Raw genomic sequence first — 24,492 nt, forward strand, 5'->3', positions numbered from 1 at the left:
ATTTGTCAATTTAATTGAATTTACAATTTTTAGAATATTTCCATCCGTCCTCTCTCCACAACGGAGCAATTCAATTTTGTATTTTAGAATTTTTATCATGATTGAAATGTGAATTGCAGCGCGAGCACAAATTAAGTTAAAGAAATACTAAATACTAAAATGCAAGTGCATTTCGTAGTTTTGCAGTTGATGCTGTGTAAAAGATGCATCTCTTCGATTATATTGAATAGTTTTGTGAGTCATCAGAGAAATTTGATTGCCCCACACAGAGAGTTGCATAAGAGTCGTAAGTCATGATCGTTATTATTTTTTTTTTTTGGTCCTGCATATCTGGGAGTTGAGATCAGAGAGGACTTTCCTTGGTTGACACTGGCAACCAAAAAAATCTTTTACGAGCATAACTAATTTTTGTTCCTTTTTGGGATATTTTTACGACTTTCACCTACCGCAGAATGCGCGTTAACCCTTGCTGGGGTCAATTAGTAAGCCAGGCGATAGGAAACAAGCGACACAGCAACAGCAACAGCAACAACAACAACAACAACAACAACAAAAGTGAAAGACAGTAGCTCTAAGGGTCGTCGCTTAGTTGATCTCTATCGTGAGTTAGTGAGAGGGTTGTTAATTGGGACTTAAGCAAGGGCCCACAGCTAAATCGATATCCTTTTTATTCATTCCCTTGGCCACATCCTGGCTACCACTTTCTTTACTGTGCTGCGTAATTAAAGTTGCCCACTTGCTGCTTCAATCTGCGGCCTAATGAAATGTTGTTTGATGGGCCACACGCTACGTTCCTTCTCCTCGGCTACCGATGTGGGTCAACTGTGTGTGCGAGTGTGTGTGTGCCAGTGTGTGAGGAGCTTCGTTAATGCCAGTGCTGGATGTAGTTACTAATTGTTTGTTATTAGCGCGTTCTGTTCTGTAACTGTTTCTTTGTATTCCTTCGCTATACCCTATAAACAAGGCAAACTGCAGGTGGAATAACATTTTTGACTTGGCTGATAATCTGATATATGTACATTTTTCGCACTATAGTACCCAAAATCGCCTTTGGTATATTTTTAGTATTTTTGCGGTATATCACCGTATTTATAGAACTGTATTAATATACCTAAAATAACATTTACTGTATTTTTAGAAATTTTGCGGTATATTAATTTGGTATATTTTAAAATTAATGCCATACTTGGTATATTTTTAGTATTTTTTCAATACATCTCCTTACTTATTGGAACGGTATTAATATACCCAAAATAACATTTGGTATACTTTTCAGTATTTTTGTGGTATATTAATTTGGTATATTTTGAAATTAATACCGTTTTATTTTGATTTTATTCAAAATGTGTAGCTTTCTTGTCATGATTTATAATGATTGTAATAAAAATGGGCATTTTAGTTTATTAATGTAGTAAAACTAAAATTTTTATAATTATTTTATTATTAATTTTATAATTAATTTGAGAAAATTTACTTAGTAGTGCTGACATTTCGTTAAAATTTCAGTATAATTTATTTTTTTTAACTGTGCCTTAGAATATATATAATTTAAAATATAGAATAAATAAGTTGTTTATAGTTAGTTTATTCTTAAGTTTTTAGAAGATATTTATTTTGGAATTACATTTGCAAATAACTAATGAATACAAACATTTAAGTTAATTTGTATTAAAATGAAAAAAACACAAATTGTTATAATATCATTATTTTTATTTCTGTTGCTATAAATACATAGACAGGAAAAATCTAGTTTGCAAATCTTGATTGAAGAATAGTTTTAGAATTTCTGTAGAATTTTGATCTTGATTTAAGAATAAACCTTGGTTCAAGAATTTATTCTTGATTTTAGCACTTTTTCTTTCTGTGTACTAATTTAAATGTTAAAGTTTTGTGCTTCTTAGACTAGGCAGTTAATAATATAAGCTAAGTATTCTGAATTTTTGATGACAAATTATTAGAACTTTTAACAGGGTATCTGCTAGTTTAGCTGCACTTTTTGCTGACTTCAACGGTATTCCTCAATATCGTTTTCGGGATTATGCACACACGCATTGATTGTAATCTTTCCAGCCAGTTGTTGTTGTTGTTTTTTTCGTTTGCCTCGCTTTTGCCACTGCCAGAATGGGAGATGGGAGAAGCTTGGGCAAAACTGGAGCTGAAGCTGGAGCTGGAGCTGGGAGCACGTTGATCGATAGCCATCACAACTCACTTGATGGGTCGCCGCCGCCGCCGCCGCGGATCTCAACTCGTTTTCTGCAATTTTTGTCTTGCTTTTGCTTATTTATATATTTTTTTTTTTTGGTTTTGGCTTTTTGCATAAAACGCGCCTCATTTGCTTTACATGCTTGAGAGATCGAGTTGAGCTCGAGTTTTTAAAAAGCGTTCAGCGCCGGCGTCGCCATCCTCATCAGCGGTATTCAGTTGAGCTCTGTGTCTCTCAGCATCTCAGCATATCAGTGGAGACCACCCAGGCAGGCAATATTTACCACCAAGGTTGACGTTGACGTTGCCCCGATTGGCTGACTGGCTGGACACTCAAGTGGCGCATCTTTTGCATTCATTTTCGGGCTGCAAATTAGAAAAATGTTGCACGAAAATCAATAAAAGCTAATGGATGTTCATTTTAGGGGCGGCAAACTAAATTGCTACCACAATGTTTGCTCTCTTTTTTCTTTATTTTTTTCTCTTTTTTTTATGGTTTACCTCTGGGCTAGTTTGTGGCTCTGCTTGGCGCACAATGTGAGATAATTGCACTCAGCACTTTTATTTTGGGCCATCAACCTCCTGAGCAAGCTGTCTCTTAAATTACACGCCTAAAAGTACTTTCAAGCAATTTCCGTTTCCATACTTATTTCGACTTTTTTTTTGTTCGTTAATTTTGCTTACTAGCCCAATTTGAATAAATTTCAACTTGCAAATTAAGAACGTGTTAAACTTTGGTACACACCAGTAGTTTTTTTCCTCCTTTGTTGCTTTGTGCTAATGAAAAATCAACAATTTTTTTGCAAAGTGGAAACAAGCATTTTTTTGTGTGTCGGACAAGCAAATTATTTTGCACTAAAATTTGAGTTGCCAAATAATTGCAGGCAACGATGCTGCTGCTCGGGTTTAAGGCTTTGCAAAGAATCATTAAGTATTTAAACATAATATTTATTAATGTTACATTTAAAGTGTGTTTTAGAATAGTTACTAAACTCGATTCTTACGAATACGACTTACGTTATATTTACTCCTACGAATTACATATTTAAAACAAGTAAAGAGATACTGGCTATTAATTTTAAATAAATGCAAACCCATTCGGTATTATTCTATAAATATACCAAAAATACTAAAAATATACCGAAGGCCATACTTGGTATATCGATGATGTAAGATAGTATATTTTGAAATTATATATTTGATATATTGACTCGTTGTCTGTTGCCTGTTGTATAGTTTTAGTATTTTTGCGGTATATTGTTTCGGTAAATTTTAAAATTTATACTGCACAGTTTTAATTTTATTCACTGAGGGTATCTCATAGTACTATGTATCAAATATATCCTGTGGTATAATTTTAGTATTTTTGCGGTATATTTTTTCGGTATATTTCAAAATTTATACTGCACAGTTTTAATTTTATTCACAGAGGTCTTCTAATAGTCGAACACACGCGACTCTTGTCTTACTCATTTTAGTTATGGATATATTTTGCACTATATGCCGTATTTTAAATGTAGTATTATATAAATATACCAAATACAGCTTTTGGTATATTTGCAGCATGTTGACGTTACATAAATTTGGAAAATTAATCATAATTAAAAAACTTTCGGATTCATTAGTCAATAAATTTAACTTCTATATAGCAAATTTCGTCGGTATTCTTGGCACTATATGATATAACTTAAATGTAGTACTATATGAATATACCAAATATAGCCATTGATATATTTGCTGTATCTTAAAAAAATTAATTATTATTAAAAACCCTTTCGAATTCATTATTAAATTAATTTTTACTAAACATACTTCTCTGAATTCCCAGCTTACATTTAAATAAGTAAATCTAAACACTTTATTTTTACTTAATTGCTACAAAAATGTGCAACTCAAATATGTAAATTTTTGTATTAAATCTATAAAATATATTAGGGTATTTAGCCCTAGAATTCAATTATGTCTGTATTGCAAATTATTTCACTTGCATGTGGCAGAGAGTTATAATGGTTGTTATATCATCCAAAAGCGATGCACTTATCGCCAAAGCTTGTGTCTTGAGGTGAAAAGAAGGAGGGAGAAGGAGAAGAAGAAGAAGAAGAAGCGGGGGACCAAAGCAAACTGCAAACCATTGGGCAAAGCAAATAAAATTATCTCATTACAAATTATGCCCGCAATACTCGAGAGAGTTGAGTCGAGAGGTGGAGTCGAAAGATTCAGACTGGATGCAGCCTCCTCCTTAGCTGGCTTGTTTGGTGCACGGTCTCGATGCGCGTACGCTAAATAGATTATGTCAAATGATCGAAATCACATCATAAATTCAGTTTGCAGCGGAGACGGAGACGAAGAACAACAACAAGAAGAAGGCAACCCAAAATCCAATGCGAAACCCAACTCTTGCAAATGCCGCTGGGTGCGAAATGAACGCGTCTAAAATCAAATAAGCCAGGGCGGCGCAGTGTAGGCGTGTGCAACAACAACAACAACAACAAGAGGGAGGTGGAGGAGGAGGTGAAGGAAGAAGCTTTTCGGATCGTTTGGATCGCGTTCGTTGTTGTTGTTGGCTGCCTCTTTAACACGTTTTAAATGGAATGGCGGTCAGCGCGGCATTGATTATTGTTTTGCATGTTCGCCTCCCCCTCGACTCTGCCCCTCCCCCCTTGTGTATGTGTGTGTGTAATGCGAGCTGGTAGCCAACGGCGCTTTGAAGGTGGAGCTGTAGCTGATAACGCACCACAACCGACACCAAGAACGACTTTGGTCGCAGCTGGAGTTGGAGTAGGAAGGAAGAAACGACTTCTCCCAAAACAAAACTTCAGTTTGCTGAGGTGCAGAAGTTTGCTTGTTTGCCACGCAAACAATAAAATATTGCAATGGCCAGCACAATAAATTCAATGGCTAACTACGAATCAAAAGAATCGTCGGGCATCGCGGGCATCGGACATCGGATCGCAAATGCTTTTTTTTTTCTGTTTTTTGGATGACTCCCTCACACTTTGCGTGCAAAAAAATCGATCAGCGCGAAATGGAAATTGAAGTTAAAAAGAGCGTCGCGAGCTTCAGGCAATTTTTGCGTGTTCTTCATGCGATTTATGCGCCAAACGAGAGTTGATTTCAAAGTTGCAACTCAACTGAATAGAATTGGAATAGAAAAGAGTATATAATAGATTTCGTAGGTTAAACTTTTCCCAACTTTGAGACATGTAATATAAAGTAAATCTGGTCTAAAAAGTTCGTCAAGCATATTTGAAAACTTATTCTGATTTTAAGATATTAAGATTTTCACATTCTTGTCGCACTTTTTAGACTAAAATCTTAATTTTGATATAGGACCTAAGTTTTTATTAATAAGAGAATCGTATCTTCAAATTTTATAGTTTTATAACCAAAATTATTATTACAAAATCTATTTAAATACTCTTCTTCTCTATTCATTTATTATATTAATATTTTATTATTTAATTTGCACATTCAGTTATTCAGTTTTATGTTAATCACTTTACTTACTTATCATCGATTCGAGTAGAATTTGAAACCCAAGGCCTCTCTCTCTCTCTTAGACTGCAATGAAGATTGGTTCACAACAACTTTAATAAATGAGCTATGAACGAAAACTGTCAAAGCTGGGTACAAATTCTATAGGAATTTTGGTGGATTATAGAATTTTGTAACTTAATCTAGTATTTTTGGTCTTATTTTGGGAATTTGGCATCAAGAATTTGCTCTTAAAGTGTTGTCTTGTTTTTTGAGAATAGTATATTTAAGGTGAATGTTCTTTATTTTATAAATTGGTATATTTTCAGTGTTGTAAATCGATTTATGTGCTTTAAAAAATGCAGTTTATTATCTATTTATTTCTCTCTAAATTCCCAATGTGAATGTACTGACATTTCTTCATATATTTTGTATGGTTTTATTATGCATTGAATTGCTTACATTTATTTATGCATTACATATGGTATATATACATTTTGTTATAGTTCAATAAAATAATGCATTTATTTATTTATATTTGATTTCAGTGCTGCAAGTGAATAGAATGAACACAGCTTAAGCTAAGAAAAAATTAAAATTTTTGAACTACAACAACGAGTTAAATCAAAGTGAGTACGCTTCAATTGAATTGAATTCCTTTGTTGATATTTCGTTGATTATATATTTTGGAGTTAGTTAATTGCCTTACTTTGAGGCATACTTGAGGCACAACCCTCGCGTGCGGCATTGGCCCAAGATGCTGTGCAACAGGCCAATGACTTTGCGTTCAGCTTTGAAGCCAATTGTCGGCTTTTGCGTGTGAATTTGCTTTGAAATTGGATAGGTTGCAGTTGCAGTTGCAGTTAGGTTCCGATTGAGTCGAAGGAGTCCAGAAATGTTTTGCTGTTTGCTCTCGATTTGAGCACAGCTGGGTTCAAAGTTAGTTGAATGCCGCATCTTTGGCATTCTGATCATTGCCAGTTGAAATCAATTTGCAAACGCTTGAATGCCACTGCATCGCTCTGTTCTGTGCTGTGTCGTGTTGTGTTGTGTGCCGCCCTTTTGTGACACTTTTTGCGGCAAGTGTAAAAAATGCATTTGCTTTGGCATCACAAGTCATCATCATCGGTTGGGGTGATAAATTTTCAATTTGTTTCTCGACTCGAGAGACACCCACAATGCGCATTCTCTGCTTCACTCTATTTTGAACTCTGCTGCTGCTGGTAGCGCAACGAATCTCACTTGACACGGGGACAACACACACACACATACACACACACATAGTTGGGAAGAAAGAGTGCGAGCCGCTGCCAACTGCGTTGATCATGGCCCATTGTGTGTAGTGCAACATTAGGTCATGGCACATCAACTAGAGCTACACCTACCTACAGCATACACTTAGTCACTACACACACTCTATCTCTCTCTCTCTCTCTTCTCTCCCTCTCTCTCTCTCTCCACATATTCAAAACAATAACTCTTTGTGCCAAACTCTTGTTTCATTCAGCCACTTGGTGGGTCCAGCCAGCCAACTCATAAATATTCCCACTGACAAAAGAGAGAGAGAGTGAAACAGAGAAAAGGATATGGAGAAAGCCAGAGTTGAGCATTATCTATTGAGCAAGTGACAAGTCCATTAGTAATGCTGCCTGTCTTCTAGCAAGTTAATTAGCATTTGGCATCGCCTAAGCGGCGGCTACTTTATGATCTTCTCTATCAATTTCCATCACAATAACTAAGCATACATTTAGTTGAAGCATCTATTGTTGTTGCACTTCCGGTGGAAAGGTGGAAAGCAAAGGTGTTTCTAGTTCAAATTCGATTTATAAATTCAAATTTTGATTAAAAAAAAACAGTTGAAATTGAAGCAGAATTTCTATAATTTTTGGTATATTCTAAATACCGGAATACTGCTACTGTTCAGTATATTTAAAATACTGAATTTAGAAAATACTGCCATCTAAAAATGTTTCTGTACTTTTCAGTATTTTCTATAGACTTACCGCAAATTTACAGTATATCGAAAATACTGAATTTAAGAAATACTGCTTTCAATTTTGTTTTATAATTTTCAGTATTTTCTAGTATTTGAAACACTGTTACTTTTCAGTATGTATACAATACTGAAATTAAAAAATACTACTATCATTTTTTTCTCTAATTTTCAGTATTTTTAAAATACTGAAATACTTTTTTCACTTGTCAGTATTTCGAGAATACTGAAAATTACAGAAAGTTTGTTAAAAGTCTTAAAAGTTCTGCTTTGCTCTGCTTCATACCTCTTTTAAATTCGCTTGCTCTATAAGTGCTATTTGAAATTCAAATTTATTAATTATAATTGCTAATAAGCTGATTAGAATCAAAAGACTTGTGACCAAAAATGTCAAAAATGTATGAAATATTACCAATCAAGTACATAAATAATTTTTGTGGATTTCTTTATTAATTTCTTTAGTTAGGTTTGTTTTCAATATCTGGTTGGGAATTGATAGCACCATATCTCGAGTACGTATTTATATTATTAGAATTAAATATTCTCCTTTCTTTCGCATCAAAATCGTGTTCGTATGATTTTTGTTTTTGGTTAAAGCAAAGGCAATCATCATCTGATATTTTTGTTGGATCTGGGGCGTGCCATAATACTTGAAGATATGATTAAAATGCGATCTGAGCAAAGTTGAAAACGTTTTGTTGGAATAAGTGATTAAAAACAATTGATATGTTGTCCCTATAAAGTGAATAACCTAGAAAAACTTTATTGAAAAGGTATTCTCTAAATTGATTTTCAAAGTTAATTAGTCCAATGAGTGTTTATAAAAAGGTTTTGTTCTTTATCATATCTATTATAAAATGAATAAAATAAAAACAACATATAATAAAAAAATAATAGGTCGCTGATAGCGAACCTCAAATGTAAACCTTGTAAATAATTATATGGTTATTAAATGCTAATATTTGCATTGAAGTCAAATGATCATGAAGATTATTTATACATTCGATTGTCATGGAAATTATCAAGAATTTTCAACGAATGAAATAAACAATTACTGATAAAAAAACCAAAACCAAAAACTCAATTAAATGCGTGACCCATTCTAGAAACAAAAGTGAATCAGATATTGTGCACATCAAATGCCATTTACACAGATAACAATTGGAACACGAGGCGCAAGAGCTTCAAGTTGTTTGGTTTAACAAAGCTTTATATAAACAATGAATGCGCTACTTTTAAGATAGCACTGAGTGCTGTTGCCCTTTATGTATGGTATATGTATTATATTTTATGTTACGAACAGATTGAAAATGCTTCAAAACAAACACTTGCTACACGTATCTGCGAGACGTGGCTTATGGCTTAATCACACTATCGATTAAAATAGTCGCTTGCATTTGTCGATGGAGAAAATCCCAACTTGAGTCTCAAGAGATATTGTTTCCTAAAGAGTTCTTATAACACGAAAAAATGTGGAGTGTAGGGAGAAGAGGAATTCTTCAGAGATAACAAGTAGGAAAGCTACAACCGAGTGAGCTCGACTGTTAAATACCCGCTACCCATCCTGAATAAAATCAAAACAGCGCGGAATTAATTTTTAAATATATCAAATTAATATACAAAAAATATACTAAGATCTATTTGGTATATTTATACAGTACTATACTTTAGTAAATATACCATAGAGAATAAAATATACCAGATTAACAAATTATACCACATTCTATATGTTAGAAATATACCAAGATAATATACCACAAAATACTACAAATTTATTTTAGTACTATTTAGTACTAATATAGTATACCATTCAAAATATATCAGACAGTGCAAAAATATACCAGATTCTATATGTTAAAATATACCAAGATAATATACCACAGAATACTAAAAATTTATTTTAGTACTATTTAGTACTAATAAAGTACACCATTCAAAATATACCAGACGGTGCAATATATACCAAATTGTCAAAATATATCTTAAAATATACCAAATTAATATGCCACAAAATATACCTAAGAGTATTTGGTATATTGATACCTTCGGTATTCAGAATATACCGAAGAGTGCGAAATATACAAGATTGTCATCCAAAGCAACAACAACCAAATTAATATACCTCAAAAATACTTAAAGTGATATATTGGGTATAATGATATAATACATTTAAAATATACCATAGACTACAAAATATACCAGACATACGCTGATCAAGAATAAATTTACTTTATAATACCCTTCTATCCTATGGATAGCGGGTATAAAAACTTTAAGAGACTTCGTCAACTTGTTAAAAATGGGGCAATTACAACGTTCTATTTTCAAGTAAGCGATTAGATGGATGATTATGCAAAAGTTAGTAAGGTAATGTAAAACATTTTTAACGGATGTCAATTGAAGACACTATTTAATTTTAGTTTTCGGGCATTAAGAGATTTTCGAAATCGTTATCCAGACGCTTTTCTTGCGACACACGCAAAATATCAATATAGGGAATATTCTTGGAATTTATAATTCGCCAAAATTGTTGTTGCTTGGAGTTTTGTGATAAGAAATGTTGTTAGGAATATCTCGTCTGCTAATAAAGTGGCCAATTGTCTCGCACTTGAGATTTCGCATTACTTTGCTGCTGCTGATGAAACCTAATGAGCGATGACGTAAAACAAATAAAAATGAGCCAATAGAAGGAGCCACTTGTCTGATCGTCTGATCGTTGCGGCTTGCTTGATAACAATAACAATCGAAGGAGCAGATATTAACCCCTTATCTCGAGTCGAATCTGTGCTGTGATTTGATTGCCTTGCGCACGCCAATTTTGATTAGAAGCAGAACCTGAACCATTCACATCTTGGTATAAATAAGAGTCAGAGTAGTGGAATCTAATTAGTTGAATTCAAGTCGACAATAATGTTTAAGTCAATTGCAATTCTTGCCATCGTCCTGGCGTTGACCAGCGCTGAACTGCATCGCATGCCGATCTACAAGCATGAGAATTTCGTGAAGACACGCGGCAATGTCAAGGCCGAGGTGGAGCATCTGCGTGCCAAGTATGGATTGCCCCTGGCCCGTGATGTCAACGAGGAGGAGCTCTCCAACTACATCAACATGGCCTACTACGGTGCCATCACCATTGGCACACCTCCGCAGAGCTTTAAGGTGCTCTTCGACTCGGGTTCATCGAATCTGTGGGTGCCATCGAGCAAATGCTGGTTCTTTGACATCGCCTGTATGAATCACAATCAGTACGATCACGACAAATCATCGACCTATGTGTCCAACGGCGAAAGCTTCTCCATTCAATACGGTTCGGGAAGTTTGTCCGGTTTCCTTTCCACCGACACCGTCGATGTCAATGGACTGGTGATCACGAGCCAAACATTCGCCGAGGCCACCTCTGAGCCTGGCACCAGCTTCAATAATGCCAAATTCGATGGTATTCTCGGCATGGCTTATCAATCGTTGGCCGTGGACAATGTTGTGCCTCCCTTCTACAACATGGTCTCACAAAAGTTGGTCGATGATTCGGTCTTCTCATTCTATTTGGCACGCGATGGCACCTCCACCACTCAGGGCGGTGAATTGATCTTTGGCGGCTCTGATGCATCGCTGTACACCGGTGATTTGACTTATGTTCCCATCTCGGAGCAGGGATACTGGCAATTCACACTGGATGGGGCCACCATCGATGGCCAGACCTTGTGCTCTGATTGCCAAGCTATTGCCGATACCGGCACCTCGTTGATTGTCGTCACCGAAGATGCCTACGAGATCTTGAACAATCTGCTCAACGTGGACGATGAAGGTCTTGTTGATTGTTCCACCATTGATTCCATGCCCGTGCTGAGTCTGAAGATTGGCGGCACCACCTTCGACCTGGAGCCAGCTGCCTACATCATTCAGTCGGATGGCGAGTGTCAGTCGGCTTTCGAGTATATGGGCACAGATTTCTGGATCTTGGGCGATGTCTTCATTGGCAAGTACTACACCGAGTTCGATTTGGGCAATAATCGCATTGGATTTGCTCCAGTGGCTTAAGTATTGCAATAAATGGAAATGTGATTATAGTAAAATCGTATCGTATTTGATTTGAGTTGACTTTATTACAGAGGAGTGGAAAAACACTTGAGTTACTTTACATTGCTGTGATTGGAGGTGTTGTAATACTACTAAGCGAGGTTATAACGATTATAGCACTAAGGTGTGTTATTTTTGTAATGAAGGTCGATTTGGGTGTGAGTTTTGAAGTTGTTTTACAATGACAACGGGCGTTTGTTGAAATCATTATGTTGAAAACAACTAATGTCGAAAGTTCTTCTTTACTTTTTGCTGTAATGTTGGGAAGAAGGGAAATAATATAAAGAATTTGCTATGAAACTTTTTGGAGAGAGCTGATATAAAATATGTATTACAGAATGGAGATTGTTAATCTCTCTGATATAAAATATGTATTAAAGAATGGAGATTGTTAACATTCAACTTTAGTGATGTGCTTTCAAGATATGTAACACATTTTATTAGACAGATTGACATCCAATTTTGCTCGCGCCAAAAAAGAAAAACAAGCTTATAGTATAATTATGCAATCTGTTGGTTTGTTCATGATTTACGATAAGCTTTTATTGTTGTGTAAAAATTGTAAACAAATTTCAAATTGGTTTCGTGTCATTGATAAGCTTTTCAAAATTATTGCAGAGTTATATTGCAATAGTTTATTTTCAAGAAAAGAAAGAGAGTGAGTAAGAGAGAGAGAGAGAGAGAGAGAGAGAGAGAGAGAGAGAGAGAGAGAGAGAGAGAGAGAGAGAGAGAGAGAGAGAGAGAGAGAGAGAGAGAGAGAGAGAGAGAGAGAGAGAGAGAGAGAGAGAGAGAGAGAGAGAGAGAGAGAGAGAGAGAGAGAGAGAGAGAGAGAGAGAGAGAGAGAGAGAGAGAGAGAGAGAGAGAGAGAGAGAGAGAGAGAGAGAGAGAGAGAGAGAGAGAGAGAGAGAGAGAGAGAGAGAGAGAGAGAGAGAGAGAGAGAGAGAGAGAGAGAGAGAGAGAGAGAGAGAGAGAGGGAAAGAAAAAGAGTAAGAGGAAAAGAGAAAGAGAGAGAGAGAAAGAGAGCAATACAACTTTTTTTTACTGCTTCGGAGTACAGGCTTGGTTATTTAAGTTAAAAATTTAAAAAAACAAGTAAGAAAGCTACAGTCGAGTGTGCTCGACTGTGAGGTACCCGCTACCCATTTTGAATGAAAGCAAAATATTGCGGTATTATTTTCAAAATATACCAAAATACTACAAAATACTAAAAATATACTAAGTGGTATATTTGGTATATAGATATAGTATCGCATTCAAAATATACCGTAGACGGAACAATATACCAGATTGTCAGCCAAAGCAACTAAGCCCCCTAGTAAGTAGGCGTTTTTGCCCATACAAAAGTATTTCTTTAATAACTTCGACAATTTTTGTCTGATCGCAACCAAATTTTCAGGAATCATAGCTACTACAGTTATTATTGTATATACCAAAATTCGCTCTAGCTTTAAAATTACGCTTTTTATTCGATTTTTTTGATTTGCAAGGGCGGAAGTGGGCGTGGCAAAAATTTAAAACAAACTTGATCTGCGTGCAAACATAACAAATGCTGTCGAAAAAAAATTATAGCTCTATCTCATATAGTCTCTGAGATCTAGGTGTTCATACGGACAGACGGACAGACACACAGACGGACAGACGGACATGGCTAGATCGTCTCGGCTGTTGACGCTGATCAAGAATATATATACTTTATAGGGTCGGAGATGCCTCCTTCTACCTGTTACATACATTTCCTGCCGGCACAAAGTTATAATACCCTTCTACTTGATAACTAGATTGTTGTTTTTTCTATGTACTTATGCTAATCGTTCAGTTTGTTTTGTAACATAATAAAATACAAATTTAATTATTTAAATATGTAAAATATATAGCAATAAAAAGCCTCATGAAATAAAGGAACTAGCGATCGAGTTACTGAACGAAAAATAATGATAATGGTCAACATGCTCAGCTAGTTCACTTTTTGTTTGCTTTTTGAACGACCCAGCAGTAGTTTATGTGGTCGACATGTTGTTTAAGAATATAAATAAAATACATTTAAATAAAGATTTCTAAAAAAAGAAAATTATTTAATACAAAACAAATTAATCAATTAATATAATGAGTAATTATGTAGATAAAGTGGGAATTTATTTGAGTCTTCATACCTTATACGTATGAAGATCGATGCATTAATTCGCTTTATGAAGACTGTCATGGGGACATCACAGCCAAATTTTAAATTCTTTTTGATTACATCTGTAATTTTTGGGTTTTTCAAGCTTGCATTTCACAGTAGAAGTGAACGAACAGTGAAAATTCGTAAACAAAGCAACTGATTAGCCTGTCTTGGCTGGTGCTGCGAAAACAAATGGGTTAGATACGTGAGCTTGAAGGGTTGACAAATTGAGAACGTAATATTGATTAGCGTAATGTATGTACATACATACATATTATATGGGGTGTGAGAGCACTTGAGCGACTTTTGAAGCTTTCCCTTTGGGCAATCAAACAGACACCGACAGCGCCGCCGTCGATAAAGTGCCAAAGAACTAATGCCCTCTTCAGGGAATCAGAATCGAAATTGGAATCGGAATCGGAGAATCAGTGAAGTCATCATCGTCAGTGAAGTCCGTGCAGCACACCTGAATAGATAATAAATACTCAGTCAAGGCAATTGAATTCAACTTGTGTCGTCGATATTAACAATCTTATCGAAATACTCAGATTTGCCATATAATTTTTCCAATACGCTTGTGATAAGCAATTTGCTATAAATATTCGACTTAGCACTGCTTAAGAATTAGTCGAATTTCAGTAGACAAATAACCAAATACACAATGCTAAAGGCAATCACACTTCTGGCCGTTATCCTGGCCGTCGCCAGCGCCGAACTTCATCGCGTCCCTGTGCTCAAGGTGGAGAACTTCGTCAAGACACGTGGCAACGTCAAGGCTGAGGTGGAGCATCTGCGTGCCAAGTATGGACTTCCCCAGACCCGTTCCGTCAACGGCGAGGAGCTTTCCAATTCGATGAACATGGCCTACTATGGTGCCATCACCATTGGCACACCTGCCCAAGACTTTAAGGTGCTCTTCGATTCCGGTTCCTCCAACCTGTGGGTGCCTTCGAATACCTGCGACAGCTACGCATGCGAAGTCCACAATCAATACGACTCGAGTGCGTCCTCCAGCTATGTGGCCAATGGAGAGAGCTTCTCCATTCAGTATGGCACTGGCAGCTTGACCGGAATTCTGTCCACCGATACCGTCAATGTCAATGGACTGTCCATCGCTAGTCAGACCTTTGCTGAGGCCACCAATGAGCCCGGAACCAACTTCAATGATGCCAAATTCGATGGTATTCTCGGCATGGGATATCAGTCTATTTCTCAGGACAATGTTGTGCCTCCCTTCTACAACATGGTCTCGCAGGGACTTGTCGACAGCTCGGTCTTCTCTTTCTACTTGGCTCGTGCTGGCACCTCCACCACCAACGGTGGTGAACTGATCTTCGGTGGCTCCGATTCATCGTTGTACTCGGGAGATCTGGTCTATGTTCCCATCTCTGAGCAGGGATACTGGCAATTCGCCATGGCTGGCGCCTCTGTCGATGGTTACTCGCTGTGTGATGACTGCCAGGCTATTGCTGATACCGGCACCTCTCTGATTGTTGCCCCTGCCAATGCCTATGAGCTGCTGAACGAGATCCTGAATGTGGACGATGAGGGTCTGGTCGATTGCTCCAGTGTCAGCTCGTTGCCTGTCATTACCTTCAACATTGGCACCGGCAGCTTCACCCTGGAACCATCTGCATACATCATTCAGTCGGATGGTGAGTGCCAGTCGGCCTTCCAGTATATGGGCACCGATTTCTGGATCTTGGGCGATGTCTTCATTGGACAGTACTACACTGAGTTTGACTTGGGCAACAATCGCATTGGTTTCGCTCCAGTTGCTTAAGCAATTAAACTATCAGTGATAGCAAACGAAAATCAAATTATATATAGTAGAACAAACATATTGGGTCTAACTGTTTGTAGTTAGTTTTGTGTTTTGTGCGCATAAACTTTTGTAATATCATTTGGCCACCGTTTTTTTTATTATTTAATTGTGTGGGAGTTTAGAGCTGTGATGGCTATTTCTTTAATTTGTATTATTGCTCGAGTCGAAAATGAAATTTTTTGTTCCCTATTATATATTTTGTGTGGAATAGTATATAATTGGTATATTTCAGTATATTTTTGGTGTAGCATTGAAAATAATTGGTTTATTAAATTATACAGCTTATGGACATTTATCTATTTTGTATTATTGCTTTAGTTGTTCTCTATGGTATATGGTATATTTTGAATGTAATAGTATATACTTGGTATATTTCAGTATTCTTGTGTATATTCCTGTATTTTTTAACGTTAATACTGCTTTCGCTTTGAATATGATTTGTTTATTAAAATTTATTTAATTAGCAAAGCTGATTTCATTTTTCGGAGTGATTAATCATCCAAGTGGAACTTTACTAATGAAACTTAAATGCTTATTATTGAAATCTCTCTTTATTTACTTAATACCTGCAGTTTTAATAGTTTTGGCTTTCTTATCGTGCAATTGTTTTACACTCTCTTCTACAATGATGAAGCTTTTACCACGCACCTGCCCCTATTTAATAAGCAAGGCATACGTGAACATTTTGATGGGGGTGCTTTGCGGTTTGCCAAATAATTCCAATATGATTGTGATAAGCAATTTGGTATAAATATGAGAATTGGAAGTGTTTCAAAATTAGTTGAATTTTATAAGGCAACATTCAAATACATAATGCAAAAAGTAATCACAATTGTGGCTGTTCTACTCGCTGTGGCGAGCGCCGAACTGCATCGCGTCCCTTTGCTGAAGGTGGAGAACTTTGTGAAGACGCGTGGCAACATTAAGGCCGAGGTGCGGGCAAAGTATGGACTGCCTCAGACCTCTTCTAGTAACCACGAACACCTTTCCAACTACATAAACATGGTTTACTATGGTGTCATCTCCATTGGCACACCAGCCAAGGACTTTAAGGTGATCTTCGATACCGGTTCGTCCAATCTGTGGGTACCTTCGAAAGCATGTTGGACGGAGGCATGCAAAGTGCACAATGAATACGACTCAAGAGCGTCCTCCAGCTATGTTGCGAATGGCACAAGTTTTTTCCTTATGTATGGCAGTGGCAGCGTGTTCGGATTTTTGTCCACCGATACCGTCAATGTCAATGGATTGTCCATCGCTAATCAGACCTTTGCTGAAGCCACCGATGACCCCGGTGGCAATTTTGAAACCGATAAGTTCGATGGTATTCTTGGCATGGGATATCAGAATATTTCTGAGGACAATGTTGTCCCTCCCTTCTACAAAATGGTCTCGCAGGGACTTGTTAAACATCCAGTATTCTCCTTCTATTTGGCTCGTGCTGGCACCTCCAGTAATGGAGGTGAATTAATCTTCGGTGGTTCCGATCCGTCGCTGTACAAGGGAAATCTCACATATGTGCCCGTCTCTAAGCAGGGATACTGGCAATTCACCATGGCTGGCGCCTCTGTTAATGGTCGTTCGCTGTGCAACAATTGTCAGGCTGTTGTTGATACCGGCAGCTCGGTGATTTTTCCCCCTTACGATGCCTATATTCTGTTGAACCAGATCCTCAATGTGAGAAATGACGGCTCGGTCGATTGCTCCAGTGTCAGCTCGATGCCTGTCATTACCTTCAAAATTGGCACCGGCAAATTCACTCTGACACCATCTGCATACATTATTAAAGTCAAAAACCAGTGCGCGTCAGCTTTCGTATATTTGGGCACCGATTTGTGGGTCTTGGGCGCTGTCTTCATTGGACAATACTACACTGAGTTTGATATGGGAAATAATCGCATTGGTTTCGCTCCAGTTGCTTAAGCAATTAAACTATCACTGATGACAATTGAAAATCATATCTAATGCATAATAGGTAATTTTAAGTTGTGTTCAAAATGTTGTTCAATATGTCATATGGCTTTGTGAATACTTAAATTTTTTGTATTGTTTGACTTATAGCTTAGATTCAATTGTTGAAAATGTCTTGAAATTTAATAAATACAAGGAATATATTAATTTTCTATAAAATGATTACCACAAAGCTTTTTTTAAGTTTCACGATCTGCAGTAAAGTGTCATAAAAAAATTTTGCTTCTTTAAATGTTGCCGAAAATGTCCAAAAACATATGTATGTATGTATATGGCACGGCTGCTGAATTAAAAATAAAGTAACCTGGAGCACTGTTATTTGAATTAGATTTTTATACCCGATACACAAATTGTATGAGGGTATTCCAGTTCTGTGGCAACAATTAATTTGTGTGTCGTCACCGATTATATATAAATTGTAATAGTTATTTAAGAAATCTGATATATTTTGTACTCAATGGTATATTTTGAATGTACACTATTAATATACCAAATATGACATTTGGTATATTTTGGTATGTTTTTTTTTTTTTTATCAATTTTGACTAGTACTACATCAATATACCGAATGTAGAGTTTAGTATTTTTTACAATATGTGGTATATTTTAAAATTAATACTGCACTGTCTTGATTATGTTTAAATCGGGTGGCGGATATCTAACAGTCGGGCACACTTGACAATACCTTTTTTTTTGTTAAATTCCGGAATAATATTTTAGATTTGATTTCTTAATACCTTACTTCCGAATTACCAATGTTCGTCAGCAATTATACAAGTATAGAATGAGCAATTGCACAACTATTAAATTTGTCATTTATTAATGTGACTTTGAAGATAATTCGTGTGGAATTTTCAATTACTAAATGAGTTTTAGGTAAACAATTGCTTTTCTAATGTAACTTCATTAGTTTTTAATTCTCTTTCTCTTTGTCCTCTGTCCCTTACTCTGCAAATGAGATTTAATTTTCTTTATGTTATCGTTATAGCGCTATCATCGTCATCGATGACGAAGCTTCTTCGACCGGCACCTGTATCTATTACTGGGAGGGGGAATTTGTTGAGCGTGCTTTGTGGTTTTGGGGGCGCTTAAAATACCATCACAGTGACTACCTTTTAAGTTTTCGTGCTCGTTTTCGATATAAACAATCTTATCTATGTCAGATTTGCATTCGATTTGATTGATTTCCCCAAACACTGATAACAAAAAGCACTGCGGCTTTTGTTCACGCCGTCTGCTCTATAAAATTGTGTGCCATCGTCGCCAGTAGTTTCAGTATCGAGGTGTACTATATCCAAGCGATATGCTGTTTTCGAGGGCATTATTACTCATACTCGGCAGCGCGTTGCTGCTGTCCGTTGCTGTCGATGCTGCTGCTGCTGCTGCAGCAACCAAGTTGCATCGCATGCCGTTGCACAAGAAAGTGAATCCTCACATTAATCGAACTACAATCATGTCCGAAGTGCTACAGATGCGTAATCGATACGTGACAAACTTGGATACGGTCCAGAATATCACAAATGGAACGTCGACGACAACGGCATCATCACAACTGAGCGAGGAGACGTTGATGAACTCGAGGAATATGTATTATTATGGTGAAATAAGCATTGGCACACCGCCGGTCATCTTTATGGTGCTGTTCGACACGGGATCGGCGAATTTGTGGGTGCCATCATACAATTGCACGAGTCAAGCGTGCTATGGCACCGATAGCTATGATCCCAGCATATCGTCAACCTATGTGGCGAATGGCGAGAGCATTAAGCTCACCTATGGATCGGGTGGAATTACCGGCATTCTCGCCTCCGATACGGTGATCATCAGCGGACTAACGATAACAAATCAAACATTTGCCATGGCCACCTCTGAGTTGGATTCTTCATTCGAGGGCATGGCTTTCGATGGCATTCTGGGCATGGGATACTATTCTTTGGCCGCGGATAGTGTGATCCCTCCGTTTTACAATATGTACATGCAGGGTTTGATAAGTCAACCGGTTTTCTCATTCTATTTGGCGGACGACACCTCGAGCTCGGGCGGTGAACTCATCTTTGGTGGCTCCGATCCGGCGTATTATGCCGGCAATATGACCTACGTCCCCGTCACCGTCGAGGACTATTGGATGTTCACCGTGCAGAGCGCCTACATCGCTGGCGTTCAATTGTGCAGCTTGTGCTCCGCCGTGGCTGACACGGGCACCTCGTTGATTATCGCACCCAGCGCTGCGTATGAAACGATCTTCAGTTTGGTCTCCAGCGATTTGGATGGCTCTGTCAATTGTGACACGATCAGTTCGCTGCCCGTTCTCAAGTTCAATATTGCCGGCAATGTCTTTGGTGTCCCACCATCGGCGTATATTATTAGCTCGGATGGGGAGTGTTCGCTGGGTGTTTTGGCTGCCGATGGCATCGACTTCTGGATCTTGGGCGATGTCTTTCTGAGGCAGTACTACGCAGAATTCGATTTGGGACAGAATCGTATTGGTTTCGCCTCCGTTCAGGGACTACACTATACGGATAATGCCAGTTCGGGATTGGTCAGCGGTTCGGCCTTCTACTGCATGCTTCTCACTCTTTTGAATATCCTGTGTTTCTTTGTGAAAATGCGTTGAATCTTGTAGCTAGCAACAAATAAATTATATACATTGTTTTTTTTCAAATCAAAGTTGATTGCCTTTAATTACTTTATATTAAAAACTAGTAAGGAAGTTTCAGTCGAGTGTGCTCAAAAAAATATACCATAGAGAGTATAAAATATGTCAGATGGTCAAAAAGCGGTATTATTTTTATAAATATTCCAAATTAAATACAAAAGGCTATATTTGGTATAGCAATATACTCACACATACCAGATTTCCAATCAAAGCAGTGTGGTATTATTTATAAAATATACCAAATCAATTTACCCAAGCCTTTTTTTGGTATATCAAAATACTAATACATTCAAACTATACCATTGAGTACAGAATATATCATATTCTCAAATGAAACAGTCCAGTAATATTTGTATAATATACCAAAGTCTATTTTTGGTATAACAATATACTTTTACATTCAAATATACCATAGAGTACAAAATATGCCAGATTGTCAAACAATGAAGTGCGGTATTATCTATAAAATATACCAAATTAATATACTGATGGCTATATTTGGTATATCAATCTATTCAAAATATACCAAAAATATAAAATATGTCAGATTGTCAAACAAAGCAGTGTGGTATTATTTAAAAAATAATTTTGGCATATTTTATGATCTGTGGTATATTTCCATATGAAGTCCTATATAAATATACCAAAAACATAGCTTTTGGTATATATTAGGAACTTACTTCAGTTGGCGGCGGCGGCATCGCGTCGCTTGTGCAAACTGAAATCGAGCGGACGCTCCTCCTGTTGTTGTCCCTCTCCCTCCCCATCCTCCTCCTCTTCCTCTTCTTCTTCTTCGGGACAACAGGCCACTCTATTGCTATTGCTGGCCAGGCTGAGGCTGCAATAAAGTTCGGTCTCCACATCGGTTTCCTCGGGCTCAACTTCGATTCCGCGAACGTCTCGAACTGAACACCATGTTGCAACCATCCACAGTGCATTTGTGCATCTCCCTCAAGTGCACCGCCGAAAAGTGAATCTTCAGCGCTCCCTTGTCGCAAAAGGTCTTGAAGCAAATGGAGCATTGAACGCGCTTTTTGCCCGTCGCCGGATTGATGAATTGTCCGGCCAAATTGATTGGCGGTGCGCCCCAGCGTTTTGGTTTCGTTGTCGAGCTGGATCCTGTCGAGCTCGCGCTGTTTCCCCCTCCATCCCCTCCGCCGCATGTTGAGCCAACGATGGCGGAATTTGATGAACTGGCTGGCGAGACGTGTGTCAATGCATGCAAATGTGGATGCGAGTGTTGATGAGGATGCGAGTGGGGATGAGGATGCGAGTGGGGATGCGGATGTGGTGGCGGTGGTGGATGACCCAGCAGATAGGCGGGCAGCATGAATGGATTCATAATGTGCTCCATTGTATCTGTTGTTTGTTGTTCTTTTGTGATGTGCTGCAAATAAGAAGAAGAGGAGAAAATGTTCTTGATTAGCAAAGTTAATAGTATGAAAGACAAAAAAAAGATACAAAAGTATCTGCAAGATGCAATTGCAGTTGATGGTAGAAATATTTTCGAATCAATTTCAATTCAAATCTTGACAAATCAGTTTCAAGATACAAAAGTATCTCAAAGATACAAAAGTATCTTGAAGATGCCATTGCAGTAGCAGTTGAAAAAACACTTTGTCAAAAGTAGTTGGAAGATACAAAAGTATCTCAAAGATACAAAAGTATCTGCAATATGCAACATAGAAAAAAAGCAGTTGGAAGATACAAAAGTATCTCAAAGATACAAAAGTATCTCAAAGATACAAAAGTATCTCAAAGATACAAAAGTATCTCAAAGATACACAAGTGTTGCAGTTAAAAAAGCAATTGGAAGATTCAAAAGTATCTCAAAGATACAAAAGTATCTTGAAGATGCAATTGCAGTAGCAGTTGAAAAAATACTTTGTCAAAAGTACTTGGAAGATACAAAAGTATCTCAAAGATACAAAAGTATCTGCAAGTTAAAAAATCAGTTAAAAAGCAGTTAAAAGATACAAAAGTATCTCAAAGATACAAAAGTATCTGCAAGTTAAAAAATCAGTTATCTCAAAGATACAAAAGTATCTGCAAGTTAAAAAATCAGTTAAAAAAGCAGTTGGAAGATACAAAAGTATCTCAAAGATACAAAAGTATCTCAAAGATACAAAAGTATCTATTGCAGTTAAAAAGGCAGTTGGAGGATGCAAAAGTATCTCAAAGACACAAAAGTATCTCAAAGATACAAAAGTATCTGCAATATGCAATATAGAAAAAAAAGCAGTTGGAAGATACAAAAGTATCTCAAAGATACAAATATATCTGCAAGATGCAATTGCAGTTAAAAAGTCACTTTGTCATGCAAAAGATTCAAAAGTATCTGTGAGATACAAAAGCATTTGATGCTAGAGAATCAATTTCAGTTCAATTCTTAACACAAACGATATGTTGACATCCATAAAGATATAAAAGTATCTTAAAGCTACATAAGTATCTGCAAGTTGCAATTGCAATTGAGAAGTCACTGCCGCGCAAAGTATTTCAAAGATACAAATGCATTTGATGCTACGATATATTCTAATCATCCTCCAAATAAATATACGCTTACTAGGATGAAAAAGTATAGAAAATATACTTAAAAATCTACCAAATACATTACAAAAAAATATATTGAATTGAGTTCAAAGCATTTGTAAAATACAAAAGTATCTGCTAGATGCAAATGCATTTCACAATGAAAATATTTATTAAATCATATAAAATTGAAAGTGTGATCTAAAAAACCACATAAAACTTCAATCAAGAAAATCACTTGATGGTTAAAATTTTCGGCGGAAATTATATGAAATTAAGTAAAAAAATATAAATAAAATTAATTAATTAAATTAATATAAAATCAAGTGATAAAATAAAAATGAAATTTAGTAATGAAATAATATGAAATTAGGTATCCACATATTAAAAGATTCAAATGTATTTGTGTTTGAATTCTAAACAACTTAAAGATGCAAAAGTAATTGTCAAATGCTGTTAGCTATAAAATATAGCTGTAAGAAGCAAATTCAACTTTTGAGTTGCAATTGCAAATAGCGTTTAATTAAAATGTAATCTGTAAGTTACGAAAAGAAATGTTTGAGAAGTTCGAAAAGTATCTTTGAATAGTCAAATGTAACTTTAGCGGTTTTCAATCGTATCTTTAAGCTGCATCAAGTGTCTTTGATACTGATACATTCCAAATATCCCATAGAGTAGAAAATATACCAGATATTCAACCATTTCTTAAATAAGAATTATAAAAGTAATCTTTCAACTTCATACTCTTCTTCCAAAATAATTTAAGATAAGATTTTGTCAAGATTTTTCTTTTATATTAGTATCTTTTAAGTAATCTCTAACACTCTACAATCAAAATTTAGTAAACTTGAATGTAGCATGTATATTAGAGACACAAATTCCTATGGTTTAGCAAAAGATGCAAAACGTACGCAATGCCAATGATAAACAATGTTCTCTTGTGGATTACATTTAAGCTTGCGGCTCAGCTGATTGAGTTGCATCTGGAGCAGAAACCGTTGCACAAGAACCACACAAAAAAAAAGGAAGAAAAAGCCAACTAAGATACAAATGTTTCCTTGAGTTCGTTGTTGGAGAGTGCGCTTAATTGGGCCGCCAACGAAACGCGTGATTTATTGTGAAACTGCAGACGGCGAAGAATAAGTTGAATGTTACTTGAAGTTGAAGTTGAAGTAGAAGGAGGAGGTTGAGGTTGAGGTTGAGAATTGAGATGATGATGAGCCGAAGATGAAGTGAACTGCATTTCGCATTATTTATGTGATGTTATTTTTTGTGCTTCTTTGTACCCGGGATTAGGAATTATACGCAATGCGACGATGCCACAGGCAGTCAAGTGGCAAAAGGTTCTCCCAAGGCTCCCACACACGTTGCAAAAAAACCAAAAAAACCAAAAAAAAAAAAGGGAAAAGAAGTAAGAACAACACACAAGCGAATGGACTCTTTGTTGGTGGGCTGGTGGATGGATGGATTGCTGGAATCAATCGATCGATCTCTAATGAGCGTTGGGCTTAATAATAATAACGAGTGCAATTGTCTCGAGGAACTCGAGAAGCCGCTCGGCTTAAAATTTATTGGCCAAGCAATTGCACATTTCGACGCTC

General features: G+C 36.7%; 4 protein-coding genes across 4 annotated transcripts in view; all 4 read left to right on the forward strand.

Annotated features, from left to right (window-relative positions):
• Positions 1 to 17,751, forward strand: part of LOC117571689 (lysosomal aspartic protease-like) — a 195,498-nt gene extending 177,747 nt beyond the window's left edge. Inside the window, exon 2 of the mRNA XM_034253979.2 lies at positions 16,403 to 17,751. Coding sequence (XP_034109870.1) covers positions 16,486 to 17,655 — 1,170 coding nt within the window. The 5' untranslated portion in view covers positions 16,403 to 16,485 and the 3' untranslated portion in view covers positions 17,656 to 17,751. The remainder of the gene's footprint in view (positions 1 to 16,402) is intronic.
• On the forward strand, positions 10,578 to 11,742 carry LOC117577713 (lysosomal aspartic protease-like). Its single transcript, XM_034262616.2, has one exon. It carries the CDS (start codon positions 10,580 to 10,582, stop codon positions 11,705 to 11,707), a length of 1,128 nt encoding a protein of 375 aa, XP_034118507.1. The 5' UTR covers positions 10,578 to 10,579; the 3' UTR covers positions 11,708 to 11,742.
• On the forward strand, positions 14,523 to 15,810 carry LOC117577641 (lysosomal aspartic protease-like). The gene has a single exon (XM_034262510.2). It carries the CDS (start codon positions 14,569 to 14,571, stop codon positions 15,688 to 15,690), a length of 1,122 nt encoding a protein of 373 aa, XP_034118401.1. The 5' UTR covers positions 14,523 to 14,568; the 3' UTR covers positions 15,691 to 15,810.
• Positions 17,752 to 18,985: 1,234 nt separating the features above from the next.
• Positions 18,986 to 20,355, forward strand: LOC117577932 (pepsin A-like). The gene has a single exon (XM_034262935.2). The coding sequence runs from the start codon at positions 19,007 to 19,009 to the stop codon at positions 20,315 to 20,317; it is 1,311 nt and encodes a 436-aa protein (XP_034118826.1). The 5' UTR covers positions 18,986 to 19,006; the 3' UTR covers positions 20,318 to 20,355.
• Positions 20,356 to 24,492: the final 4,137 nt, after the last annotated feature.

Source organism: Drosophila albomicans, chromosome X, assembly GCF_009650485.2.
Source record: "Drosophila albomicans strain 15112-1751.03 chromosome X, ASM965048v2, whole genome shotgun sequence".
Classification (NCBI taxonomy): domain Eukaryota; kingdom Metazoa; phylum Arthropoda; class Insecta; order Diptera; family Drosophilidae; genus Drosophila; species Drosophila albomicans.